Here is a 24730-nt window from a genome sequence, read left to right on the forward strand (position 1 = left end):
ATACACAAATGGCCAAAACTCACATTAAAAGATGCTCCATATCACTGTCCACTAGGGAAATGCAAATCAAAATCACAAGGTACTATTTCACACTCACTAGAATAGCTACTATTAAAAAAACAAAATTACAAGTTTTGGAGAGAATGTTGAGAAATAGGAACACTCATTCATTGCCAGTGGGAATGTAAAATGGTACAGCTGCTGTGGAAAACAGTTTCTCAGAAAATTAAATATGGAATTACCATTTGACGTGGCAAATCCACTTCTAGGTATATACCCAGAAGAATGGAAAGCAGGGACTCGAACAGATGTTTGCACACTGGGAACCCTGTATTTTTTGAATGATTTTTTCTGTAAACCCACAGCTTCTCAAATAAAAGAAAAAAAAAGAAAGGAATATACTGATGCCTAAATATTCATATATCTTAATGTCCAAATCCACATAATAATTTATTATCTCACACAAAAACTGCCACCTCTCTCTCCATCTCTTTCCTGCCCCTTTCCATGTCTCTCTACTTTTCGTTGTCTCTTTCTCTATTTTTATTTTATATTTATCTCTATTTATATATACTTATACCTTGCCTTGTTCCACTTGTTCCTTAAAGAATTTAAATAGTTTTCAAAAACATTCAAAATATGGATGAAATAAATAGTTGAAGGAAACAGAGAGAGAAAATAAGGGCAGGAAATTAATAAAGATAAGAATAAGAATAGCAGATGGAAATGCATTCTGTATGATTAGTAAGTTGCTAACAGCCTAAAAAAAGCAAGCAAGAAATTTTAGTTCTAATTTTCACAATGTTCAAAAGATAAAATCAAATCAGTTGTTTAGGAGATGCACAGCCTTTCCTGATGCTGCGTCCGGAATGATTTCTCTTATGAATACTTACAAGACACCTTTTTCAATAATGTCTCTATACTTTATCTTTTATTTATAATTATTATATTCATATCATATAATTATAGTTTATCATATTTCATAGAGTGCTTTAAAAATAATGATAAAACTCAATTTATTAAGTATGATTCTATAAGGGTCCACGTCAGTGCAGTCTAAGTTGTGGCTTGATCCAGTATAAAATTAAGGTATCTAGTGTTCAAGTTTTCACTGTCTAGTTTTCTCAGTAAGGATTGGTTAACAAAATTCAGTATTTGGAAGTGAGAAGTAGCTGGAAGAGTTGGTGGGTTTTTTGTTTTGTTTGTTTTAAATGAGCAAGCAATATAAGCATGTTTGAATACTTACTGAAATGACTGAGTTCAGTGGGAGAGGATGATCAGAAGAAAGGAGGGGATCATGGAGCAGTGACGAGAGAGAGGACAAGATGCAGAGCACAAAGGGAGGAATTGTAAGAGGAGAGACACTTATTCCACTGTAGCAAGACAGAGTGGACTAAGGATTAAGGTCTAAGCGTTATGCACGAATTGATTAGGAATTGGAGGCTAGACTTAAATTGATAGTTTAGATCCCAGCTCTAGCTTGCAATTCATTTGAATGACTTGGAAAAATTACTTAACCACTCTAACGTGTTTTTCATTTCTAAAATGGGTTTAAAGTACTATAATAGTAATATGGTTGTTGTAAGAATCAAATTATGTAGTCCCTAGAAAGGATGTGGCTAGATAAATTTTAGCTTCAAGTAGAATGTTTATCAGTATTACTATTACTACTTCTGCTGATGCCACCTCTTCAGGGTGTCTTCCCTGAGCACAGTAAATCAAGAAGGAACATCCATTAGTCTTTATCACAGCACTTTTTTTTTTTCCTGTATCATAGTCCTTTCATAACTTATATTTTCTTTGTTTATTTACTTGTTTATTTTCTGCCTTTTCCACTAGCCAGGGCCTAGATTCTTCTACCTGCATTGTGGGAGCCTAAAATTCTTCTACAACTAGAATGAATTAAATTTCCTATGAAATGTTAGAACTTACTATTTCTGTAAAAACTTATATATAAAATGACAGCAAATTTTATACTTAATGGAAGCACAGTTTATTAGAAAATTATTTTTGTATCTGCTTATCTTGGTTTGCCAGGCTGCTATGAAAGGTATCACACAATGGGTTGGATTCAACAACAGCATTTGTTTTTTCTCACCGTTTTGGAGGCTAGGAGTCTAAATCAAGGCATCAGCAGGGCCATGTACTCTCCCCCAAGTCAGCAGCATTTTGATGCTGACTTGCCACAATCCTTGGAATTCCTGGCTTGCATCTCAGCCTCCTGTCGCATGGCCACATCCTTGATCTCCTCCTGGCTTTTTATTAGGCATCCAGTAATACGGATTAAAGCCCACCTTGATTCAGTTTGGTCAGACTTAAATAGGATCTTAGGAGATCCTATTCACAAATGAGTCTACACATTAATTGAAAATATATCTTCAAGGGTCCTATTTATAAATGGGTTCCCATAGGAACACAGATTAAAGTTAAAAATGTGTCCTATGATGGGGTATAATTGACCACTGTTAAATATGAAAGTTACTGGGTTAGGGGCTATATTGGTCTAAAGACATTTGTGATGGAATTCCTGCCCTTTAGTTTATTCTATCCTTGGGGAAATAATGGCAACAATGATGATAATAAATAACATTTATTGAGTGCTTAATATATGCTGGATACCATTTTTAAGTATTTTATTAAAAGCTATGTATACATGAGAGGAAAAGAGTACATTAAGTCAGGGTGTTCTTTCAATTCAGAATCACAGAAACTGAGTTGTAAAGTATCTTGCTTAACCTTGGATATCCTGGAGGACGCTTTTCTCTAATGTTCATGACAGACGTTCCTATAGGAGTTCCATGGATATCTGTGAAAATGGCCCAGTTCCTGAAGGAAAAGCTTCACTAAGCCTAAAAGGAATTGAAGCCAAAAGACAGGAATGCCAGTGGTTGTTCAAGATGTGGGGCATCTGGAATGGGCACTTAGACACCAATGGCCAGCCCTGTTTGAGGAAGCCCGCAAGATAGGCAAAAGCCACATGAAGCAGGTGGCGTGATAGAATAGCAGCTGAAGAGGGTGCGGAGCAAGCTCGACATGCTGCAGGCGGAGGTGACAGCCTTGAAGACTATGGTCATCATAGCCACACCAGCCTTTCCCGACTGTGAGCCCCATGAAGGCTGGGTCAAGAAGGCCACTGCTGTCATAACAGCACCAGCAGTAACCACTGCCCACTTGTGTGCCCCACTGTAGGACATGCCCTCACCCTGTATAAAGGTTAGGGAGATGTAAAAAAAAAAAAAAAAAAAAAGTCAGGGCGATAGACATGATCTTTTGCAGAGTTCTAAACCTGGAAGGAATCACCTATCTTGAAAGGGTGTACTGAGAGGACATGGTTCCCTACCTGGACTTGACAACGTGGGAGTTTCTGTGTTGGAGGACAACACACTCCATGGCTTCACAGATGCTGCCTATGGTGAAGGTGTCTGCAGTGGAGTGTGGCAGCACCAACACATGTGCCTTGATTGCACTGTATCTAGCTTGACAACTCTGAGAGCTATCTTGGTGTTCTCTCAGGCTGGGATCATTGCACTGTACAGCTTCTTCACCTACATTTGCTATATCCAGCAAGGCCTGGTGCAGTAGGATGTGGAGCCAATGTTCTGGGAGATCACCAGCATACAGACTTAGATGTAGTTGGTCAAGCTCAGTTTCTTCTCCGAAGAAGCCTAGGGTGTTGCCCAGGCTGGAGTGGGGGGACTCTGGGCTGGAGCAAACACCTGCTCCAGGGTTGTTGGACCATCAGACAGGAAGACAAAGTCCTGGAGCCAGCCCTGAGCTGGTTGCCAAACATCTGTCCGAGGATGGACAAATTGCTGAGACCCTAGAGGCTGAGCTGAGCCAGGAAACATCTATCCCAGGAAAGAAGGAGGGATAGACAGGCCTGGACCCCATGAGGTGACCTTTCTGTACTCCCCATTGAGTCCAAGAAAGCACCAAAGACCAAGGATCTTGGAACCTTAAACACTTCTAGTGGAGTGAGGAAGTCCCTACCTTCTGAGGCAGCTAACTCTGTTATTGAGCATCTGTAATTATTATGTAAATCTTATGATCCCCCATCCCCTTGAACCATCTTTGCTATTATCTAGCTCTTCTGCCACATGGTATGCCTTTACAGAGTTGAAAATAGTAATCTCTCCCCTGTGGGGAAAGTCCTGGTACTTCTGTGGCAGGATCAACCCTAATGAAGTTGTCCTGGATCAGTGATGATAGAAGCAGTGCTTACTCTCCCCCCATCATCCCATCTTTCCAAGTCTCCTGTGAGCTCCTTGGGGGCAGAGGTTCCTGTCATAGTCATGATTTTATTTCCAGCATCATTCACCATATTATGTAAATTAATGAAAGTGAATAAATAACAGTTTGGGTTTAGGATGTTTGATCACAAGCTTAGCTTGGATAGGACTCTAGATTTAGAGGACTGAATGCTGTACTTGGTCATCATCATTTTCCCTTCTACCCCTCTACAACCATCCCATCATGATTGGGGTCTCTCTCTTTTTTCTCCTAAAGCATAAAACTTTTTTTTTAAATGCAATTTTATTGAGATATATTCACATACCATATAATCCATCCAAAGTGTACAATCAGTGGCTCACAGTATCATCATAGTTGTGCATTCATTGCCACAATCAATTTTAGAAAATTTTCATTACTCCAAAATAAAGAAAAAAGAAAAAAACAAAAAACAAAAAACCCAAACATCCCATACCCTTTATCCCCCTATTATTTATATATATTTTTATGTTTATTTTATTATTCATCTGCCCATACACTGGATAAAGGGAGTGTCAGTCACAAGGTTTTCACAATCACATGGTCCCATGATAAAAGCTATATAGTTATACAGTCACCATCGAGAATCAAGTCTTCTGGATTACAGTTCAACAGATTCAGATATTACCTTCTACCTATGATCTCTATTTGAAATCTCTTGGCCACTGCAACTTTATTTTGTTTCATTTCTCTTCCCCCTTTTGATCCAAGGCTGATTTCTCAGTCCCTTCATGCCAGGGCCAAGCTCATCCCCGCTAGTTATGTCCCATGTTGCCACGGAGATTTACACCCCTGGGAGTCATGTCCCATGTAGAGGGGAGAGCGGTGAGTTTACCTGCCAAGTTGGCATAGAGGCCACATCTGAGCAACAAAAGATGTTTTCTAAGGGTGACTCTTAGGCACAGTTATACATAGGCTTAGCCTCTCCTTTGCAGTAACAGGCTTCAAAGGGGCAAGTCCCAAGATTGAGGCTCGGCCTTCTAAATTGTTAGTCCCCAGTGCTTGTGAGACAATCAGTAATTCCCCAGGTGGGGAAGTTTAATATTTCCACATTTTCCCCAAGTCCCTCAAGGGGGCTTTGCAAATACATTTTTATTCTCTGCCCAAATTATTCTGGGATGCATCGGGGCTTCACACCAACCTGTACAGACCAACTAGATTTTACTCCCTATTCAAAGTTCCATGTAATTATGGTGTTTGAATAAACTGAGTTATTCAACTGAGTTATTATTTAACTGAGTTAAATTGTATAGTGTGCTACAAAAACACACAGATTTTTGCACCTAACAAACATCTCTTCCTTTGGTCTCACACAGAAGTTGGAGTTTTAAAACATCATCAGTATCATCCTTTACTCTTTATTCTGATTTACCTTATTCTTAACCAAGTTCATTTTGTTCATATCTCTAGTTGAAGACTGGTCTCTTTTTCAGGCTCTTTAACATTTGCTGTATGGAATAATGCTGACATTCATAGCTGCCAGACTCTGGCTCTGAGTCTCAGGTATCACACAGATACCCAGAGTTCTAGGGACCAACTAGTTATACACAAAGAGCTCAGTATCTCAGAATTTAGAAATAGCCTTTACAACTCAGGAATAGACATAACTGCTGTAAGAGTTTACAATCTAGGAACCTTTACAATAAGCCTTTCCCTGATAACTTATGCTCTCAGATTCAGTTCTCAGGTTTGCACATACTAGTTAGTCCATATTAGTGAGATATTATAATGTTTGTCTTTTTATTTCTAGCTTATTTCACTCAACATACTGTCCTCAATGTCCATTCTTGCATACCTCACAACTTCATTCCTTCTTGTTGCAGCTGAATATTCCATTGTATATATACACCACAGTTCATAATTCCGTTCATCAGTCGATGTACCCTCAGGCCACCTCCATTCACTGCAAATTGTGAATACTACCACCATAAACCACACTGTGAAAATGTCCATTTGTGTCCCTTTTTTCAGTTCTTCCAAGTATATACCCAATAACAAGATTGTTGGACCATATGGCAACCCCCTGCTCAGCCTCCTGTGGAACCACCACACTGCCCTCCAGATGGGCTGCACCATTCTACTTCCTACAAACAGTGATTAGGTACAACCCTCTATCCACACCCTCTCCAGCACCTGCATCCCTCTGTTCATTTATTAGACAGTTTTATTCACACACCGTACATTTCCCCCTAAGTAGACAATCAATGGTTCCCTGTATAATAAGATAGTTATGCATTCACACCACTATCTATATGAGAACATTTCCATTTCTTCCACAAAGAAAGAGGAAGAGGCAAGAAAAAGAAAAATGAAAAAAAGAAAAAGAGAAAAAAATAACGATTAAAAAAAACGAAAGAAAAAATAAAATAAAATACAATAAAAAGATCAGACAATACCACCAAGAATCCCATAGCCCTCCCTTATATCCCCCTCTTATAGACATTCAGCCTTGGTAAATTGCCTTTGTTACAATTAATGGAAGCATACTACATGTTGCTGTTAACTATAGACTAGTTTGCATTGATTGTATTTTTTCCCCTATACCATCCCATTTTCAGCACTTTGCAACGTTGACATTCATTTGTTCTTCCTCATGTAAAGACATTCTTATGTTTGTTTATCGTTGACCACATTAGGTTTCGCTAAGTTACACAGTCCCAGTCTTTATCTTCTATCTCTCCTTCTGGTGTTCTACATGCCCCTAACCTTCCTTTTTCAACTGTACTTATAGTCATCTTTGTTCATGTACTTACAGTATTGTGCTACAATCACCCAGTATTGTGCTATCCCTTTCTGGGTCTATACAATCACTCATATTGAACAATCTGTACTCCTTCAGCATCAAATGCCTGATCTTTACCCTCTTTCTTTCTCCTGGCATCTTCATTTCTGTACTCTTTTCCAAGCCTCTCTCTCCTGACTTTTCCTATCTGTCCATAGCACTCCCTTTAGTATTTCTTGTAGAGGAGGTCTCCTGTTCACAAACTCTCTCAGTGTCTGTTTATCTGTAAATATTTTAAACTCTCCCTCATTTTCGAAGAACAGTTTTGCCAGATACAGGATTCTTGGTTGGCAGTTTTTCTTTTCAGTATCTTGAATACATCATATTATTGCCTTCTCGCCTCCATAGTTTCTACTGAGAAATCTGCACTTAGTCTTATTGAGTTTCCCTTGTTGTGATGGATTGCTCTTCTCTTGCTGCTTTCAGGATTCTCTCTTTGTCTTTGAAATCTGACAATCTGATTAGTAAGTGTCTTGGAGTAGGTCTATTTGGATCAATTCTGTTAGGGATAGTCTGTGCTTCTTGGACCTGTAATTTTATGTCTTTCATAGGAGTTGGGAAATTTTAATTGGTTATTTCCTGTATTATTCTTTCTGCCCCTTTTACCTTCTCTTCTCCTTCTGGAACACCTATATCATGTATATTCATGTGCTTCATGTTGTCATTCAGTTCCTTGAGCCCCTGCTCACATTTTTCTATTCTTTTCCCTATCTGTTCTTTTGTGTGTAGGATTTCAGATGTCCTGTTCTCTAGTTCAGTAATCCTTTGTTCTGCCTGTGCAGGTCTGCTATTGTAGGTCTCCATTGTGTTTTCATCTCTTCTGTTGTGCCTTTCATTCCCATAAGTTCTGCAATTTGTTTTTTCAAGCTTACAAATTCTTCCTTATGGTCACTCAGTGTCTTCTTTATATCATTCATTTCTTTTGTCACATTTTCCTTCAACTAGTTGATTTAATTTAGAGGATTTGTTTGAACATCTTTAATTAGTTGTTTCAACTCTTGAATCTCAGTTGAGGTATTAGTTTGTTCCTTTGACTGGGCCATATCTTCATATTTCCTTGTGTGGATTGTGATTTTTTTGCTGTCCAGGCATCTGATTTTCTTGATTAGTTTATTCTGGAGGTTGTTTTCTCTCTTTTGCCTTGGGTTTTCTTGTTGGTTTTCTTCAATCTCTGTATTTGTTTGTTTCTCTCTCTGGCCAGTTGTCAGATTGGCTCTGTCCACCGGTTTTCTCCCCAAATCAGGCACCCACTGTAGCCTGCCTATTATCCCATGATAGGATGGGAGATAGGCACTGGGCTCCCCAGCAATTTCACTGTGTGTGGTAATATAGGTCTGCTGGCTTCCAATGATGCTCTGTTTTCCTCCGGCCAGCAAGACTTAGGTTTGCTTTAGAGCCCTGCTTTAAGAGTTCAGTTGTTTGTATTTCTCAGCCAAAACAGGGCTGGGTTTCTGTGCCGGGCATGTAGATCATCTCCTATGGTCTAATAAATGGTCTGAAGCATCTTTTTAAAATTGTTTATTCCCTTGCACTTTCTGGACTGTCCAGCAGATGGCAATGTTCAGTAACTTAGTTGTCTCCTTAGAAGCTGCTTTGCCTCCCAGCACAGGCTGTATCTACACAGGTGAGCTGAAGCTGCGGGATTCCTATGCCCTCACTTTGCTGGCCAAAATCTGGCCCAATGTGGGGCTACACCTGTGGCAAAGTACTCCCTCATTGACCCAGTACTCCAGCCATCCCAAAGGCAAGGAAATAGCCGTGGGCTACTGCTTCCCTCAATGGTGTGGGAAGGGTTTTCAGACCCAGGTCTGGAAATGTAGTCTCTGTCCATGTTTTCTCAGTCTCTTTGTCCCTCACTGACCTGGACCTTGAACTGTCCTCCCCTGTCCCCGGGTTTTCAAACAGTGGGGGTATGTCTCACTGCTGTGGGAGATTTTAAAATTTGTGTCTGTAGTAGGAGGTGTCCTGTCTGCTGATTCTGTGCCTTTTCCACATGGAGACTGAATGAGGGGGAGGGAAGACGACCAGCTGGTCTAGGATGGAAGATTCCTACCTGATATTTCTTCTCTTTCTTCAGTTTGGCATCTGCAGCATCCTTCTCCAGTCTATATACCCCTCCAGAGTTTCAAACAATTCAGACTTGTCCTTTATTTTGTTGACTCTCTGGAGAGGAGTTTTCAGTAGCTGTTTACGCCACCTTGTTGATGATGTCACCCCTGTTTTTACCTTTAAGCAGATTTGGGGGGGACCCAAATTTGGATGTTTTTATTGTATTGAAACTTATTATAAGATACATAGTAAAAAGCATGATACTCCGCAGCTTGCTGCTGTGACCAGGCACGTTTGGAATTCCATTTGAAAATGTTAAGTGGTTGATGCAGAAGGCAGTATTAAAGCAATAGAAGCACTTTCATGAAGCAAGTAGAAATCATATTACATTAAAAGAAAACTTTGTAGGCTTTGATCCTTGTAGTTTCAGTGTATATGTCGGGGTCAGTGATAGTTCAATGTAGTTTCAACTAGTAATTATGTGTTAATAAGCATTTTCCTTAATTATTTTTTCTCTTTTAGAACGATATCGCATTCAGAGTGAACAGTTTGAAGATCTTTGGCTCATAACAAATGAGCTTATTCTCCGCCTTCAAGAATATTTTGAAAAACAGGGAATCAAAGATTTCACATGTTCTTTTTCTGGATCTATGCCCCTTCAAGAATATTTTGAATTAATTGATCATCATTTTGAGGTATGTGTGTTCATAACCGACATCTTCTACCACATCTATCTATCATGTATATATAATATATAGTATACTAGATGCAATATATTTCATATTTAATTTGTATGCTATGTACAATATATTATATAACATAATATATATACTAATAAATAATATTTCAATATATGAAAGAGATGCTATATAGGCCTACTGTAAGAATTCTCATGTAGTGTACATGCTATTAGGCCATGAATGTTGGGTTTTTTTCCTTATGTGGATGGTAGATTTTGTGAATCCATTCCTACCCTCTTGCCCAGTTTCTGATAGGTTGCATATATTACAAATTGGCTGCCTGGAGCTAAGCATGTGGTGTGGCCTTGGAAAAGAGCTGATCTGATCTTCCCACATGGGGATTTAACCCATGACCCCAGTAACCCAGTGTTAAAACTATTTGAGCTTATTGACAGCCGTTGGCTAGCTTATTCTAGCTGGCCATAAATGAGGTGTGATTATGAAGTAAAGTGATTTTTCTTCTTCTTTTTAAACAAGAATGTTAGAACTTCTACAGCTGAATGAGGTGAGAATTATCCACTTAAAATATTCTCCAGTTCCTGGGACAATGGGACCTTAGTAAATGCTGAATGATTAAATGCCTAAGTAAATGAGACCTGTTGCTCTGAATATTTTTGCATTTCCTCTTGGGAAGTGCCTTCACAGCCCATGTTAGATTCTTTTAGTGTCTTGGTGATGTCAAATCTTCATCCTTTTGAGGACTGATCTTTGCAAACAGCCAAGAGTCATGTTTTGTGAACATATGGGATACTGATAATCATTGTTTTAAAAGTTCCAAGGTGTTAAAATAGTCACCAGGCTCACTTACATATTTGTCTTATAATAAGATCTATACACAGTTATAAAGGGGAATTTCAAAAGAATTTTGGAAGTTTCAGTTTTTCAAGAATTAATTGGTTCCCTAGAGTGACTGCTTTCTAAGGAATCAGTAAATCAGTAGACATTTTAACTCATAAGCTATGGGTGTGTGTGTGCCTGCATGTGTGTATGTGTAGAAAGTGGGGAGTAGGGTGGGGTAGAGAGAATATCAGTCATATTACTTGTCAGCCACCCCTTGAACTTTCTAAGATCATTGACTTTCACCTATAAAGACTTATTCAGAATAACGGGAAGAAGGCAGAGTAGGAAGCTCCAGGAATCAGTCTTTCCACCAAAACAACTATTGAACTAGTAGAAACTGTCTGAATCAACTATTTTGAAATGCTTGAGTCTAGTGGAACATTGTGCAGCATCCTAGGAAGACATGGGAAAAGAGGTTGGTAAATTTTGGTAAATACCGGTAAATTTAATTCTTTGTGGAATGGCTACTACCCCCTTTCCCCCAGGCTCTGGCAGGCAGCAATAGGATCCTGAGCCCCAGCTCCTGGTGCAGCTTGCTGGTTCCAGGGTAGGATATAAAGACCTAGTCCTCCAAACTCTGGGGTGTGTGGTATGTTTGCTGATCACTGCTTTTGATTAGTTATTTCATATTCCTAGGGACCAACTCTGAGGGTGGCCATTGTTCTAACTCCCTGTAGGAAAAGGTGACAGAGGAATCTTAAAGACAGTACCCTTCCTCAACACTGTGGAAACAGTTAAAGGGCTGCAGTAACTGGGCAAGTACCAAATCAAAAAACACTGCTTCAAAAGCTATAAGAGAGGTCCTTGGAGCATTATTGGCCCTTCCCTCTCCACAATGCAGAGTAGAGCCAGCCTGCACTCCCATTGCACAGGAAGGGAAGCAGACTTCATGGCTCCAGGCAGGTTCAGAAAGGATAGAGAGGACCCTGCACTTCACATTTTCCTTGGGCTAATATTCCTGATAAGAGCTAAGCTCTGAAGGAGCCAAAGGAGAGCCAATTTGCAATGACTGTGAAAGGTGCTTTTTGTATAGGTTTGTTTTGGTTAGCTCCTGGCAGTCAAGAAAATCTCTCTCAGATCACTAGTTGGATACAAACTTAAGGAACACACAGGACAGGAACAAATCCCAGAGTTAACACTTTAAAATATTAAAATGTGCAGTGTGCAACAGAAGATTACAAAATAAACAAAGAAATAGGAAATGATAACCCATCTCAAGGAACAAGATAAAAAACCAGAAACCATCAACGAAGAAGACCAGACCAAGGATATACCAACAAGGACTTTAAGAAAATGATCCTTAATATGCTCAAGGAGATAAAGGGAAACATGGAGAAAGAACTAAAGGATATGAAGAAAACAATGAATGAACAATATGGGAATTTCTTTGAGATTTTCAGTAGGAACCAAAGAGAAATACTGGAGTTTAAGGCCACAATAATTGAAATGAAAAATTCCCTAGAGGGTTTCACCAGCACACTGGAGCTGGCAGAAGAAAGAATCAGTAATCTTGAAGACAAGACAATTGAAATGATTTAGGCTAAGGGGCATGAAGGAAAAAGAATAAAAAAGAGTGAACAAAGCCTAAGAGGCCTTTGGGGTCCCACCAAATGTACACATTATGGGAGTCCCAGGAGTTGAGGAGAGGGAGACAGGAGCAAAAGGAATATTCAAAGAAATAATGGCCGAAAACTATGCAAATTTAACAAAAGACATGAATAGGCACAGTCAGGAAGCCCAATGAAGGCCAAACAGGATAAACTCAGAGAACCATGCCCAGACACATAGTATTCAAACTGTACAAAGCCAAGGACAAAGAGAGAGTTCTGAAGGCTGCAAGAGAAAAGCAAGTTATTTCAAGGGCATCCCAATAAGATGATTTCTCATCAGAAACCATGGAGGCACGAAGGCAGTGGAATGAAAGATTAAAGGTGCTGAAAGAAAACAATTAACAACCAAGAAGTTTTTATCTGGCAAGACTTTATTTTAAAAATGAGGGAGAGATCAAGACATTTTCAGATAAACAAAAGCTTAGGGATTTTGTCACCACTAGGCCTACCCTACAAGCAATGTTAAAGAAAGGTCTTCGGAATGAAAGGAAAGGACATGAGATAGTGGATAGAAGCAGCATAAAGAAATAAACCTCTGGTAAAGGTAACCATATAAAGTAATTATAAATATCAATATTGTATTTTTTGGTATATATCTCCATTTCTTACTTCATTTACAGGTGCAAAATTGCAAATGCATTAGAATTTATGATAAATCTATGGTTTTGGACATATAATGTATAAAGATATAATTTATAATAAGTACAAAAAAAGTTGGGGGTTGTAAGGTATAGGAAAGGGGTATGCTATTGATGTTAAGTTGATATCAAACAAATATGATTATTATAGGTTTAGGATGTTAAATTTTAACCTCACGGTAACCACAAAGAAAATATATGAAAAGTATATTCAGAAAGAAATGAGAAGGTATTCAAGTTGATAGAATACAAAAAATCAAATTAACATACAAGCATTAACAGAAAAATTGATGGACAAAAAGGTATAAAACTTACAAATGCAAAATAGCAAAATGTCAGAAGAAGGTCCTGCATTATCCATAGTTACTTTAAATGGAAATGGACTAAATGCTCAGTCAAAAGGCAGAGATTGGCAGAATGGATAAAAATACATGCCCTGACTATATGCTGTTTACAAGAGACTCACCTTACATTCAAAACATAAGTAGGTTGAAATTGAAAGGATGTAAAAGAATATACCATGCAAATAGTGACCAAAAGTGAGCTGGGATGGCCATACTAATGTCAGATAAAATAGACTTTAAGTCAAAAACTATTATGAGGGCCAGAGAAAGTCATTAGATACTGATAAAGGGGTTAATTCAACAAGAAGGCATAACAATTGTAAATACACATGCACCTGATGGCAAAGCCCCAAAATATATGAAGCAAATATTGACAGGTTTGAAAGAAGAAATAGATGGTTCTACTATAGCAGCAAACTTCAACACACTACTTTCAGTAATTGATAGAACATACTGACAGAAGATAAATAAGGAAATAGAAGACTTGAATGATACTCTAAACCAAGTAGACATAACAAACATATACAGAACACTTCACTCAAAAGCAGCAGAATACACCTTCTTCTGTAGTGCACATCAGCCATTCACCAGGATAGACCATTTGTTAGGTCACAAAACTAGTCTCAATAAATTAAAAAATACTGAAATCATACAGTGTATCATCTCTGACCACAATGGAATGAGCTAAAAATTAGTAACAGAGGGAGAAATGCTAAATTAACAAATATGTGGAAATTAAACACTCTTAAAACAACCAGTGAGTCAAAGAAGAAATCTTAAGGGAAATTACAAAAGATCTTGAGGCAAATGAAAACAAAAATAGAACTTACCAACACTTATGGGATGTGGAGGGAAATTTATAGCTCTATGTTTATAAAAGATATAACTTAATATGTCTTTATAATTTGGACATATAACTTGATGCCTAAAAAAGAAGGATCTTAAATCAGAGAACTAACCTCATAACCGCAGGATCTAGAAAAAGAAGAGAAAACTAAAACCAAAGTAAGCAGAAGGAAATAAATATTAGAGGAGAGATAAATGAAATAGAGAATGAAAAAATGGAGAATCAACAAAATAAAAAGTTGGTTCTTTGCTCCCAGGAGTGTAAATCTCCCTGGCAATGCAAGACAAGACTCCTGGGAATGAGCCTGGATCTGGCATCGTGGCATTGAGCAAGTCTTGACCAAAAGGGAAAAGAGAAATGAAATAAAATAAAGTTTCAGTCAGATGGAGTTGAGAGGTCATTCTGGAGGTATTCTTTTATGCTATATAGATATCCCTTTGTAGTTTTTGGTTATTGGAATAGCTAGAAGGAAGTGCCTGAAACTGTCAAACTGCAACCCAGTAGCCTTGATTCTTGAAGAAGATTGTATAACTATGTAGCTTACACGGTGTGACTGTGTGATTGTGAAAACTTTGTGGCACACACTCCTTTATCCAGTGTGTGGACAGATGAGTAGAAAATTGGGACAAAAATTAAATGAGAAATAGGGTGGGATGGAGGGGATGGGATGTTTTAGGTGTTCTTTTTTACTTTTATTTTTATTCTTTTTTTTTTGAGTAATGGAAGTGTTTCAAAATTGATTGTGGTGATGGTGATGAATGCACAACTATATGATGGTACTGCGAACAATTGATTGTACATTGTGGATGATTGTATGGTATGTGAATATATCTCAATAAAACTGAATTTTAAAAAAGTTGGTTCTTTGAAAGGATCAAATAAATCAACAAATCTTTAACTAGACTGACAAAGAAAAAAAAGAAAGTGTATGCAAATAACTAAAATCGGAAATGAAAGGGAGGTGCATTACTATGACCACACAGAAATAAAAAGGATCGTACAAGGATACTATGAACAACTGTACGCCAATAAATTAGGTAACTTTGATGAAATGCACAAATTTCTAGAAATATGCAAAGTACCTACCCTGACTTTAGAAGAAATAGATCTAAACAGACCAATAACTAGTAAAGAGATGGAATCAGTATTCAAGAACTTCCCAATAAAGAAAAGCCCAAGAGCAGATTGGCTTCACAGGTGAATTTTCCCAAACAGTCCAAGAAGAATTAACACCAATCCTGCTCAAAATCTTCCAAAATTTGAACAAGAGGGAACTCTTTCTAATTCATTCTGTGCGGCCAACATCACCCTCATTCCAAAGCCAGATAAAGATACTGCAAGAAATTACAGTCTAACGTCCCTTAGGAATATAGATACAAAAACCCTCACTCAACAATGTACTAGCAAACCAAATCCAACAACACATTAAAATATTTCTACACCTTGATCATGTTGGATTTGTCTGCGTCTGTAAGGATGGTTCAACATAAGAAAATTGATTGATGTAATATACCACGTTAATAGAACAACAACAAAAAACCCCACACAATCATCTTAATTGACACTGAAAAGACATTTGACAAAATCCAGCATTCCTTCTTGATAAAAACACTTACACCACTAGGAATAGAAGGAAATTTCCTCAACATGATAAAATGCTTATATAAAAAACCCACATTTAACATCATACCCAATGGTGAAAGACTGAAAGCTTTCTCTCCAAAATTAGGGACAAGACAAGGGTGCCCACTGTCACCACTGTTATCCAACACTGTACTGGAAGTTCCAGTCAGAGCATGTGGCAAGAATAAGAAATACAAAGCATCGAAATTGGAAAGGAAGAAGTAAAACTTTACCTATTTGAAGATGACATGATCTTATATGCAGATTATCCTGAAAAAAATCCACAACAAAGCTCCTAGAGTTAATAAATTAATTCAACCAAGTGGCTTGGTACAAGATCAACACCCTCAAATCAGTAGTTTTTCTATACACTAGTAATGAACAATCTGAGGAGGAAATAAAGAAAAAAAAATCAGTTATAATAACAACTAAAATAATCAAATACCAAGGATGTAAAAGGAGCTATACACAGAAAACTACAGAATTTTGCCAAAAAAATCAAAGAAAACTGAAATAAATTGAAGGATAGTTCTTGCTCATGGAGTGGAAGACAAATATTTTTAAGATGTCAGTTCCACCCAAAGTGATTTACAAATTAAACGTAATTCCAATAAAAATTTCAAAAGCCTTCTTTGCAGAACAGTAAAGGCAGTCATCAAATTATTTGGAAGGATAAGGGACCCCAAATAGTTAAAGTCATCTTGAAAAGAAAGAATGAAGTTGGAGGACTCACACTTCCTGATCTTAAAACTTATTACAAAGCACAGTAATCAAAATAGCATGGTACTGGCACAAGGATAAACATATAGACTAATGGAATTGAATTGAGAGCTCAGAAATCAACCCTCACATTTATGGCCAACTGATTTTTGACAAGGGGGCAAAGATCACCCTAAAGGGAAAGGCTCGTCTCTTCAACAAATGGGGCTGGGAAAGTGGATGTCCATATGCAAAAGAATGAAGGTGGATCCATATCTCATATTTTATACAAAAACCAACTCAAAATGGATCAAAGACCTGAATATAGGAAGTTGAACTATAAAATTCCTAGAAGAGAACAGGAAGGCATCTTCAGAACTGTTGTTAGAAATACAAAGACTTTACCCTCAGAGTACTAGTAACAACAACAAAAAGATAAATGTGACTTCATCAAAATTATAAACATTTGTGCATCAAAGATCTTTATTATGAAAGTATAAGACAACCTATAGGTGAAGAAAATATTTGGAAACTGTATATCCATTAATGGCTTAATATCCAGAATATATAAATAAATCCTACAGTTCAAAAACAAATAGAAAATAACCCAATTTAAAAATTGGCAAAAGATTTGATAGACATTTCTCTAAAGAAGATATACAAATCCCCAAAATGCACATGAAGAGATGTTCCACATCATTAGCCGTTAGAGAAATGCAAATCAGTACCACAAAATACCATTTCATACACACTAGAATGGCTACTTTTCAAAAAGAGAAAATAACATTTGTTGGAGAGGATGTGGAGAAATAGGAACACTTGTTCATTGTTAGTGGTAATGTAAAATGTGTAGCCACTGTGGAAGACAGTTTGGGGGTTCCTCAGAAAGTTAAGTATAGAATTAGCATATGACCTGGCAATGATGCTTTTTTTAAGAATACACCCAAAATAATTGAAAGAAGGTGTTCTAGTTTGCTAATGCTGCCGGAATGCAAAACACCAGAAATGGATTGGCTTTTATAAAAGGGGGTTTATTTGGTTACACAGTTACAGTCCTAAGGCCACAAAGTGTCCAAGGTAATGCATCAACAATCGGGTACCTTCAATGGAGGATGGCCAGTGGTGTCTGGAAAACCTCTGTTAGCTGGGAAGGCATGTGGCTGGCATCTGCTCCAGACTTCTGGTTTCAAAATGGCTTTCTCCCAGGGCGTTCCTCTCTAGGCTTCAGCTTCTTTCCAAAATTTCACTCTCAGTTGCTCTTGGGGTGTTTGTCCTCTCTTAGCTTCTCCAGAGCAAAAGTCTGCTTTCAAAGGCTGTCTCCAAAATGTGTCTGTAAACTGCAGTTCCTCCCTCAGCTCCTGTGCATACTTCCAAGTGACCCTCTAGGCTGTAACAAGCTCTATCCTTATGTCTGAGCTTATATAGTGCTCCAGTAAACTAATGAAGGCCCGTGCTGAAAGGACAAGGCCACACCTCCATGGAAATTATCCAGTGAAAGATCTTGCCCACAGTTGAGTAATCACATCTCCATGGAAACATCCAATCAAAAGCCTCCAACCCAATCAACATCAATATGTTTCCTGCCCACACAAGACTGTATCAAAGATAATGACGTTTCTTGGGACATAATACATCCAAACCAGCACAGAATGTGTTTGAACAGACACTTGCACACCAATGTTCACAGCTGACTTATTCAATTTCCCAAAAATGGTAGCAACCCAAGTGTGCATCAGCCAATGAATGAATAAACAAAATATGTTATATACACGCAATGGAATATTACGCAGCTGTGAAAAGGAATGAAGTTCTGATACATGCGACAACATGGATGAACCTTGAAGACACCGTGTTGAATGAAATAAGCCAGATACAAAAGAACAAAGAAGGTATGATTTCACTGATATGAAATAATTAGAATAAGCAAATTTTTAGATTTTAAAATTAGTATATAGGTTACCAGGGGCAGGGGTGGGAATATGGAATGGGGAGTTAATGTTTAAATTGAAGTTTTTGTTTGGGGTGATTGAATTGTTTTGGTAATGGATGGTGGTGAGAGGAGTGCACTTCATGAATGTAATTAATGGTACTGAATTATATACTTGAATGTGGTTAAAAGGGCAAATTTTCAGCTGTATATTAGTTCCTAGAATGAAAATTAAAAACAAAAACACAGCAGCAATAGAACTCTACAACACAGTGAACCCTAATGTAAACTATGGACTCTAATTAGTTAGTACAATTATAATAATATTTTTTCATCAATTTTAACCAATGTACCATAGTAATGCAAGGTGTTAATAATAGAGAGGGTCTATGGGAACTCTGTCTTTCTGCATGATTTTTCTGTAAACCTACAACTTCTCTCCTAAAAAAAAAAAAAGACTTATTCTTCTAATTCAGTGTGAATGTAAAGGGAAATTTTTAGGTACATATAATCCAGTTAAGGATAATCATGTTGTTATCAACTAAGTTGAGTGATTTGGGTTTTCCCTCATCTATGCTGATAATATTTTCTGGGAAATATGTCTTTGATCAAATCATGGCACCAATATGAATACTTTCTTGGAGAATATTTATTTTTTTTTAAGGACTGAGAAACTTTGCAGACTTCTAATATACATGAAGAAATTCCTTCTTCATTGAACAAAACTGTGTTCTAGTGGTTTATGAAACAGAGGTTACAGAAAGACCACAGTAATAACAAAAAAAATTAATATTTAAAATAGACAATTTTAGATTCTAATTGACTAGTTAATTTGATTTCCAATTTTCCCCCGAATTTTCTCATAATGTTTACAGCACCTCCTTATTTTGCTGGCTAGTAACTCCCTGGAATGTCACATCAGGGGTGTTTCCTTTTGGGGAGGGACTTGGAAATATGCTAAACTATATGCACTGTAAGACATAGTTATACCTTTAAGACATTATTATTAAAGGAATAATAACCTGGCTGATGTCTCAGTTTTGAGAATTTTTTTCTCATTATTTTTGTGCTTCATGAATTCAGGAAATAAAATATGGCAGCAAATTATAAAATTAAAAGTGAATTATTGGAAATTAGGCCAATATTCCCTTTCTACAATTTATTATTTTAACAATTCATTTTATAACAACCCTTGTTAATGAAATATTTTTATTCTCAAGAGACTATTCTTTGATTTAGTTAGCTACTTAGCACTTTTTAAATTGGGATTGAAAGAAATTAATAAAATTACAAATTTTTCTCATATAATTTTTGTCATGTATCTGGGGAATACTTGCACTGAAAAGGTAAGGAAGTTTGATTTGGTATCAGAAATGTAAGCTGTAATATGTTTGATTTCTGAATATTTTGAATATGACATTTGGTTAAGATCTACTTTATTACTGTTTTGTAAAGTTAGATGAGCAGTTCAAGTCATCTGATTTCATTGAGTGTTCCTTCTACCCTATGACTTTGACTAGCGTTCTTTTTTTTTTTAATAGTCTTAAATTCAGAAGTTATGGGAGGGGTTACACTGAAGAGTCATCTCTCACCCTCAACTCCCAGCTGCTCTATTCCTCTTTGGAGGCAACTTTTTGTGTCCAGTTTCTTATATATCTTTCTAGAAATACTGCATTCACCACAACCATGTTCATATACAGGTTTCTTTTTTTAAAAAATACATAAATGGTAGTATATTATATATACTGTTCTGTATCTTTCTGCTTTGTTTCATTTAATGCATCTTTGGAAACCATTGCATACCAGTGTCTGGGAGTTCTGTGAAATAGTCTTCTTTATTCATTTAACCAGTTTCTCTATTGTTGAGAAAATAATAACTTACTATATAACAATAGACTATATAATTCTATAATGAATATGCTTGTATGTACATTACTTTGTACAAGCATATATCTAGGATAATTTCATAGAAGTGGGATTGCTAGGTCAAAGAGGTATGTTTATTTGACCTGTTTGTATTAATGTTTCTGTAAATTTGGCCCTTTTTTCCATTGGATTATTGCTCTTTTTCTTACTGATTTGTATTGGTTTGTAGTCCTTTTGTCATTGATTTGTACATGCTTCTTAGATATTTTATGGGTATATATTTTGTTCTTTGATGTATATTGTTATTAATTTTTTGCCATTTGATTTTTGTCCTATCACTTTGCTTATAATAATTTTTATCATGTAAAATTGCATTTTTTAGTTAGTAATAATATCAGTTGTGTGTGTATGCATGCGTGCACACGTGTGTGTGACTTTTGCTTTTTGACTCATGCTTATAAAGGCTTTTCCCATGACAACTTTATTAAAAAAATTTCATCAATTTTTTTCTAGTGCTTTTATTGTGTCAAAAATTTTTATCCCCGTGTAAGTAATTTTACTGTTAAAAAATGAAGGAGAAATTCCTATTTTTTTCTAAATACTTAATGAGTTGTCACAAAAAAATTTATGAAATAATCTTTTCCACAGCGATACTGCATCACCTTTGCTAAATTCCTATTTAATCTATTGCATTGTACTACATATATCTTTGCAAAATGTGCCACAGTTTTAATTTCCTTATTCTATAAGATGTTTACATTTTTTCATTACTCTGTTTCAAAATTTTATTTCCATTACCTATATTTTTACTTTAAACATGTTTTGATGTGCACATTTAACCTGAATTTAAGAAATTCTTCATTTTAGCTGCGGGTAAATGGTGAAAAATTAGAAGAACTGTTATCTGAACGAGCTGTACAATTTCGGGCCATTCAACGACGATTGTTAACAAGGTTCAAAGATAAAACACCTGCCCCGCTCCAACACCTGGACACCTTGCTAGATGGAACTTACAAGCAGGTCAGCATAATATCAATGATATTTTTCCACTATTGAGTATAATTTTTTCCTCACCTTTTGAGTCAGGAACCAGAATATCAGTATAAGATATTTCTTTCCAATGCAGACTGGAGCAGTGAACAGTACACAGTCTTTCAGTGAGAAAAACCTGTGTTCCAATCATTATGTGAACCTGGATAAATTACATAAGACCCATTAATTTCCACATTTTGCCTCCCAGAGCTGTAAGGGCTTTTGGTCAAATATGTAAAGAAACTAGTGCAGTGCCAAGCACATAGTAAGTGCTTAGTTAAACAGTAGCTGTCATGATCAGTGTTATTATTAGACAATCTTGGTGCATTCCCCAATTATCATAATTCTCCAATCAGCTTACTGAACAACTGGCTTAAGCTTCTAGTTTTGTGTCAGTTGATATTTTGATATGGAATTATTTAAGCAGCCCCTTTTCCTAGTTCAAAAAGATTTTTCTCTTGCTTTTCCTAACTCTTCTTCCACCCATGCCTTGTCATTTGCATGGCTTGAGTGATCTGGTTCTCACTTATCTTAAGGCATTTTGCCTCAAAAACTATTCGAAATTATCATCTCTGGCTTGAAATAATAATTTAAAAATTTTAAATTTCATGGGTAAGTTCTCTTCCAGTTCCAGTACATTGAAGTCTGCTCTGAATGGCTGCATCATTTCTTCCATATTTCTGTACAATGTCACTATCTTGTTTAGAATCAGTATTGATGCTGTGAATATGAATAGTCTGTTGATTTTTAGATTGAGTTAATTGTATATTCACATGCAGTTTTAACAAATAATACAGAGATCCCATTTATCCATTACTCACTTTCCTGCAATGGTAACATTTTATAGAACTGTAGTACAATATCACAACCAGGATATTGACATTGGTATAATCCACTGATCTTATTCAGATTTCCACAGTTTTACTTGTACTCAGTTGTATGTGTGTGTTTTAAGTTCCATACAGTTTTATCACGTGTAGGTTCAAGTATCCAGCCAAGATACTGAACAGTTCCATCACCGCAAGGCTCCCTTGTGTGGTTCTTTTATTACCATATCCCTCTTTTTCCAGCCCTTGCTTCCCCCATGTCTGTGGATTTTGAAAAGACCAATCAGATATCTTTTAAAAAAAAAATCTCAATTGTATTTTTATACTCCTCAGTTTATTTTGAAAACATTTCTGATATATATCCAAAGGAATTTGAAATTAAAGTTATCTCAAAGTCTACAGAAATTACCTGTGTTCTCCTATAAATGAAATACTGATAAAAGAACACAACATATTATTTAAGGACTTCAACAAAATAGAACTCTCTTTTTCCAGCTTTTTAAGCTATTTTTTTTCCCTTCTAAGCCAATATGTAATATTTGACATTTGGGTTATATGTACATATAAAACAGACACATTTGTTCAAGTGAGAGTAAGATGAAACAGCATAAAGTGTCCTTTCTGGATATAATTAAATTTTCAGAGGCAAGGTGGTCTGAATGGGAGCAAAAAGCTGCTTTTCTCATGAAATAAACTAGATAAACAAAAATTAAGAATATTAGCTAAAGATTTATTCCATAAATCATTCTCTTCCCTCCTAACATGCAAGGGTGCACTCTGGGTATGTGTGAATCAAAATACTTCCAATCAAGATTGTCAGCTCCTATGAGTAGGGATATCTAATTCAATAAAAGGCCCTGAGGTAAAAAGAGAGTTAGTATAGATGAATAGAGGACATTTGTCCATCAGGTTATACATAGTGACTTAAAAAAGAGGCAGATTATTTAAAATTATCAGTGGGCTCAGATATTGCCTTGGGCCTGAAAGTGATGTTTTAATTACTTATTAAGATCATAATTAAGCATATTAGTGTGCTAGCTGTCACTGGTTTAGTACCTTAAGGTGAAACATCAGAAAGAAATGATTATTACAAACACACAAAACATTATATTTTGTGGTTCTACTATTTTGTTTGTTCCACTATTTTTGTAAATTGGGGCAAGAGGTCCAATTTGTTTAAGAACATTTAATGTACCCCATAAACTGTCTAAATCAAAGATTTTTATTAATTCTTCTGCCAAACATACATTGATTTCCATCTACAATTATTTTAAGTTAAAAAACAGTAAGTCAAATGAAAAAAAAAGTTGTAGCCTTGAGCTATGAAGCATTACACTTTTAACACACTGACTGAAAAACCTAGAACATCGCTGTAAAGATGTTAATCATTCTTGGCCTTCAGCAGTGAACGGATGCAACTTTACCGTGATTTCTCCAAAAGTGCTTTGCAGTACCTAACACACTGCTGGTAAACAGTCTCAAAGTTGGAGTCATTCCCATAATAGGGATCCTCTATAATAAGTTGTTTTTGTGGATCATAGCTCCCAAGTATTTCAGTTTTTGCTTTGCAGTTTTTAACTTCACTACCTTTTCTATTCAAATCTCTCAGATTGCTTTCATCCATACATAATATATAATCAAATGTGGCAAAGTCGGGGTTGGGCAAGATGGCGGCATAGAGAGGAGTGCTAAGTAGTCCCCCTGGAACAACTACAAAAAACCAGAAACAACTAGTAAATAATCCAGAATAACTGTGGGGGGACAAATGAGACCATCCACTCATCATACACCAACCTGAATTGGGAGGAATGCCCGAGAACACAGCATAAAATCTGTAAGTGAAACCTGTGGATCCAAGTCGTGAGACCCCCTCCCCCACAGCCCGAGCTGCAAAGCCTTGTGGTGCCAGAGATAAGCTCTCTCCCAGCAAGTCAGTATAGCTCAGCTGAGCTCCAACTGGGGTTTTAAGTAGCGAGTGTGAACTGCTCACTACAGGTACGAATCCCCAAAAAACAGACAGAGGCTGTGGGTGATGACTGACCTTGGAGAGCTGGAGGGTCACCTTGGACTGGGTCTGAAGGGGACTATCTGTTTCTTTTTCAGCTCAGTGGAGAAAGCCCCAGTCATTTTCAGTTTCCAGGGCTGTGACTCAGGGAAGGGTGGAGACAGCACAAGCAGAGAGAAAGAGAGAGAGAGAGAGACCATTGAAATGCTAATGACCTCCACCTGGGGGGTCTGTCTTCTCTAGGAGAAAAGGGGTGAGGCCCTTTCCATTCAGAACCAGACCCCAGAGCTTGGGGGAACACAGCCATACCTCCTCACACCAGTCAAGGATTACAGGCTAACAGGCATCACATGCTGGGCAGAAAAGTACAGTGACCTGAGGCATCACAGGGTGGAGCAATTTTCTAAGACACGCCCGCAGGGAAACCAGATACTGAATATTTCTTTCCTCTGGGACCTGAGCCTGTTCTGGTCTGGGAAAACCTGATTTGGATCACCAAGGAAACCATGCCTAGACAACAGAAAATTACAACCTACACTAAGAAAAACAAAGTTATGGCCCAGTCAAAGGAACAAACGTACACTTCAACTGAGATACAGGAATTTAAACAACTAATGCTAAATCAATTCAAA

General features: G+C 37.0%; 1 protein-coding gene across 5 annotated transcripts in view; it reads left to right on the plus strand.

Moving 5' to 3' along the window:
* Positions 1–24730, plus strand: part of BBS9 (Bardet-Biedl syndrome 9) — a 591615-nt gene that overhangs the window by 333081 nt on the left and 233804 nt on the right. For all 5 annotated transcript variants that reach the window (XM_037837046.1, XM_037837048.1, XM_037837049.1 and 2 more), the window contains 2 exons: positions 9623–9795; positions 21102–21254. In XM_037837046.1, coding sequence (XP_037692974.1) covers positions 9623–9795; positions 21102–21254 — 326 coding nt within the window. The remainder of the gene's footprint in view (positions 1–9622; positions 9796–21101; positions 21255–24730) is intronic.

Source organism: Choloepus didactylus, chromosome 5 (genome assembly GCF_015220235.1).
Source record: "Choloepus didactylus isolate mChoDid1 chromosome 5, mChoDid1.pri, whole genome shotgun sequence".
NCBI lineage: Eukaryota > Metazoa > Chordata > Mammalia > Pilosa > Megalonychidae > Choloepus > Choloepus didactylus.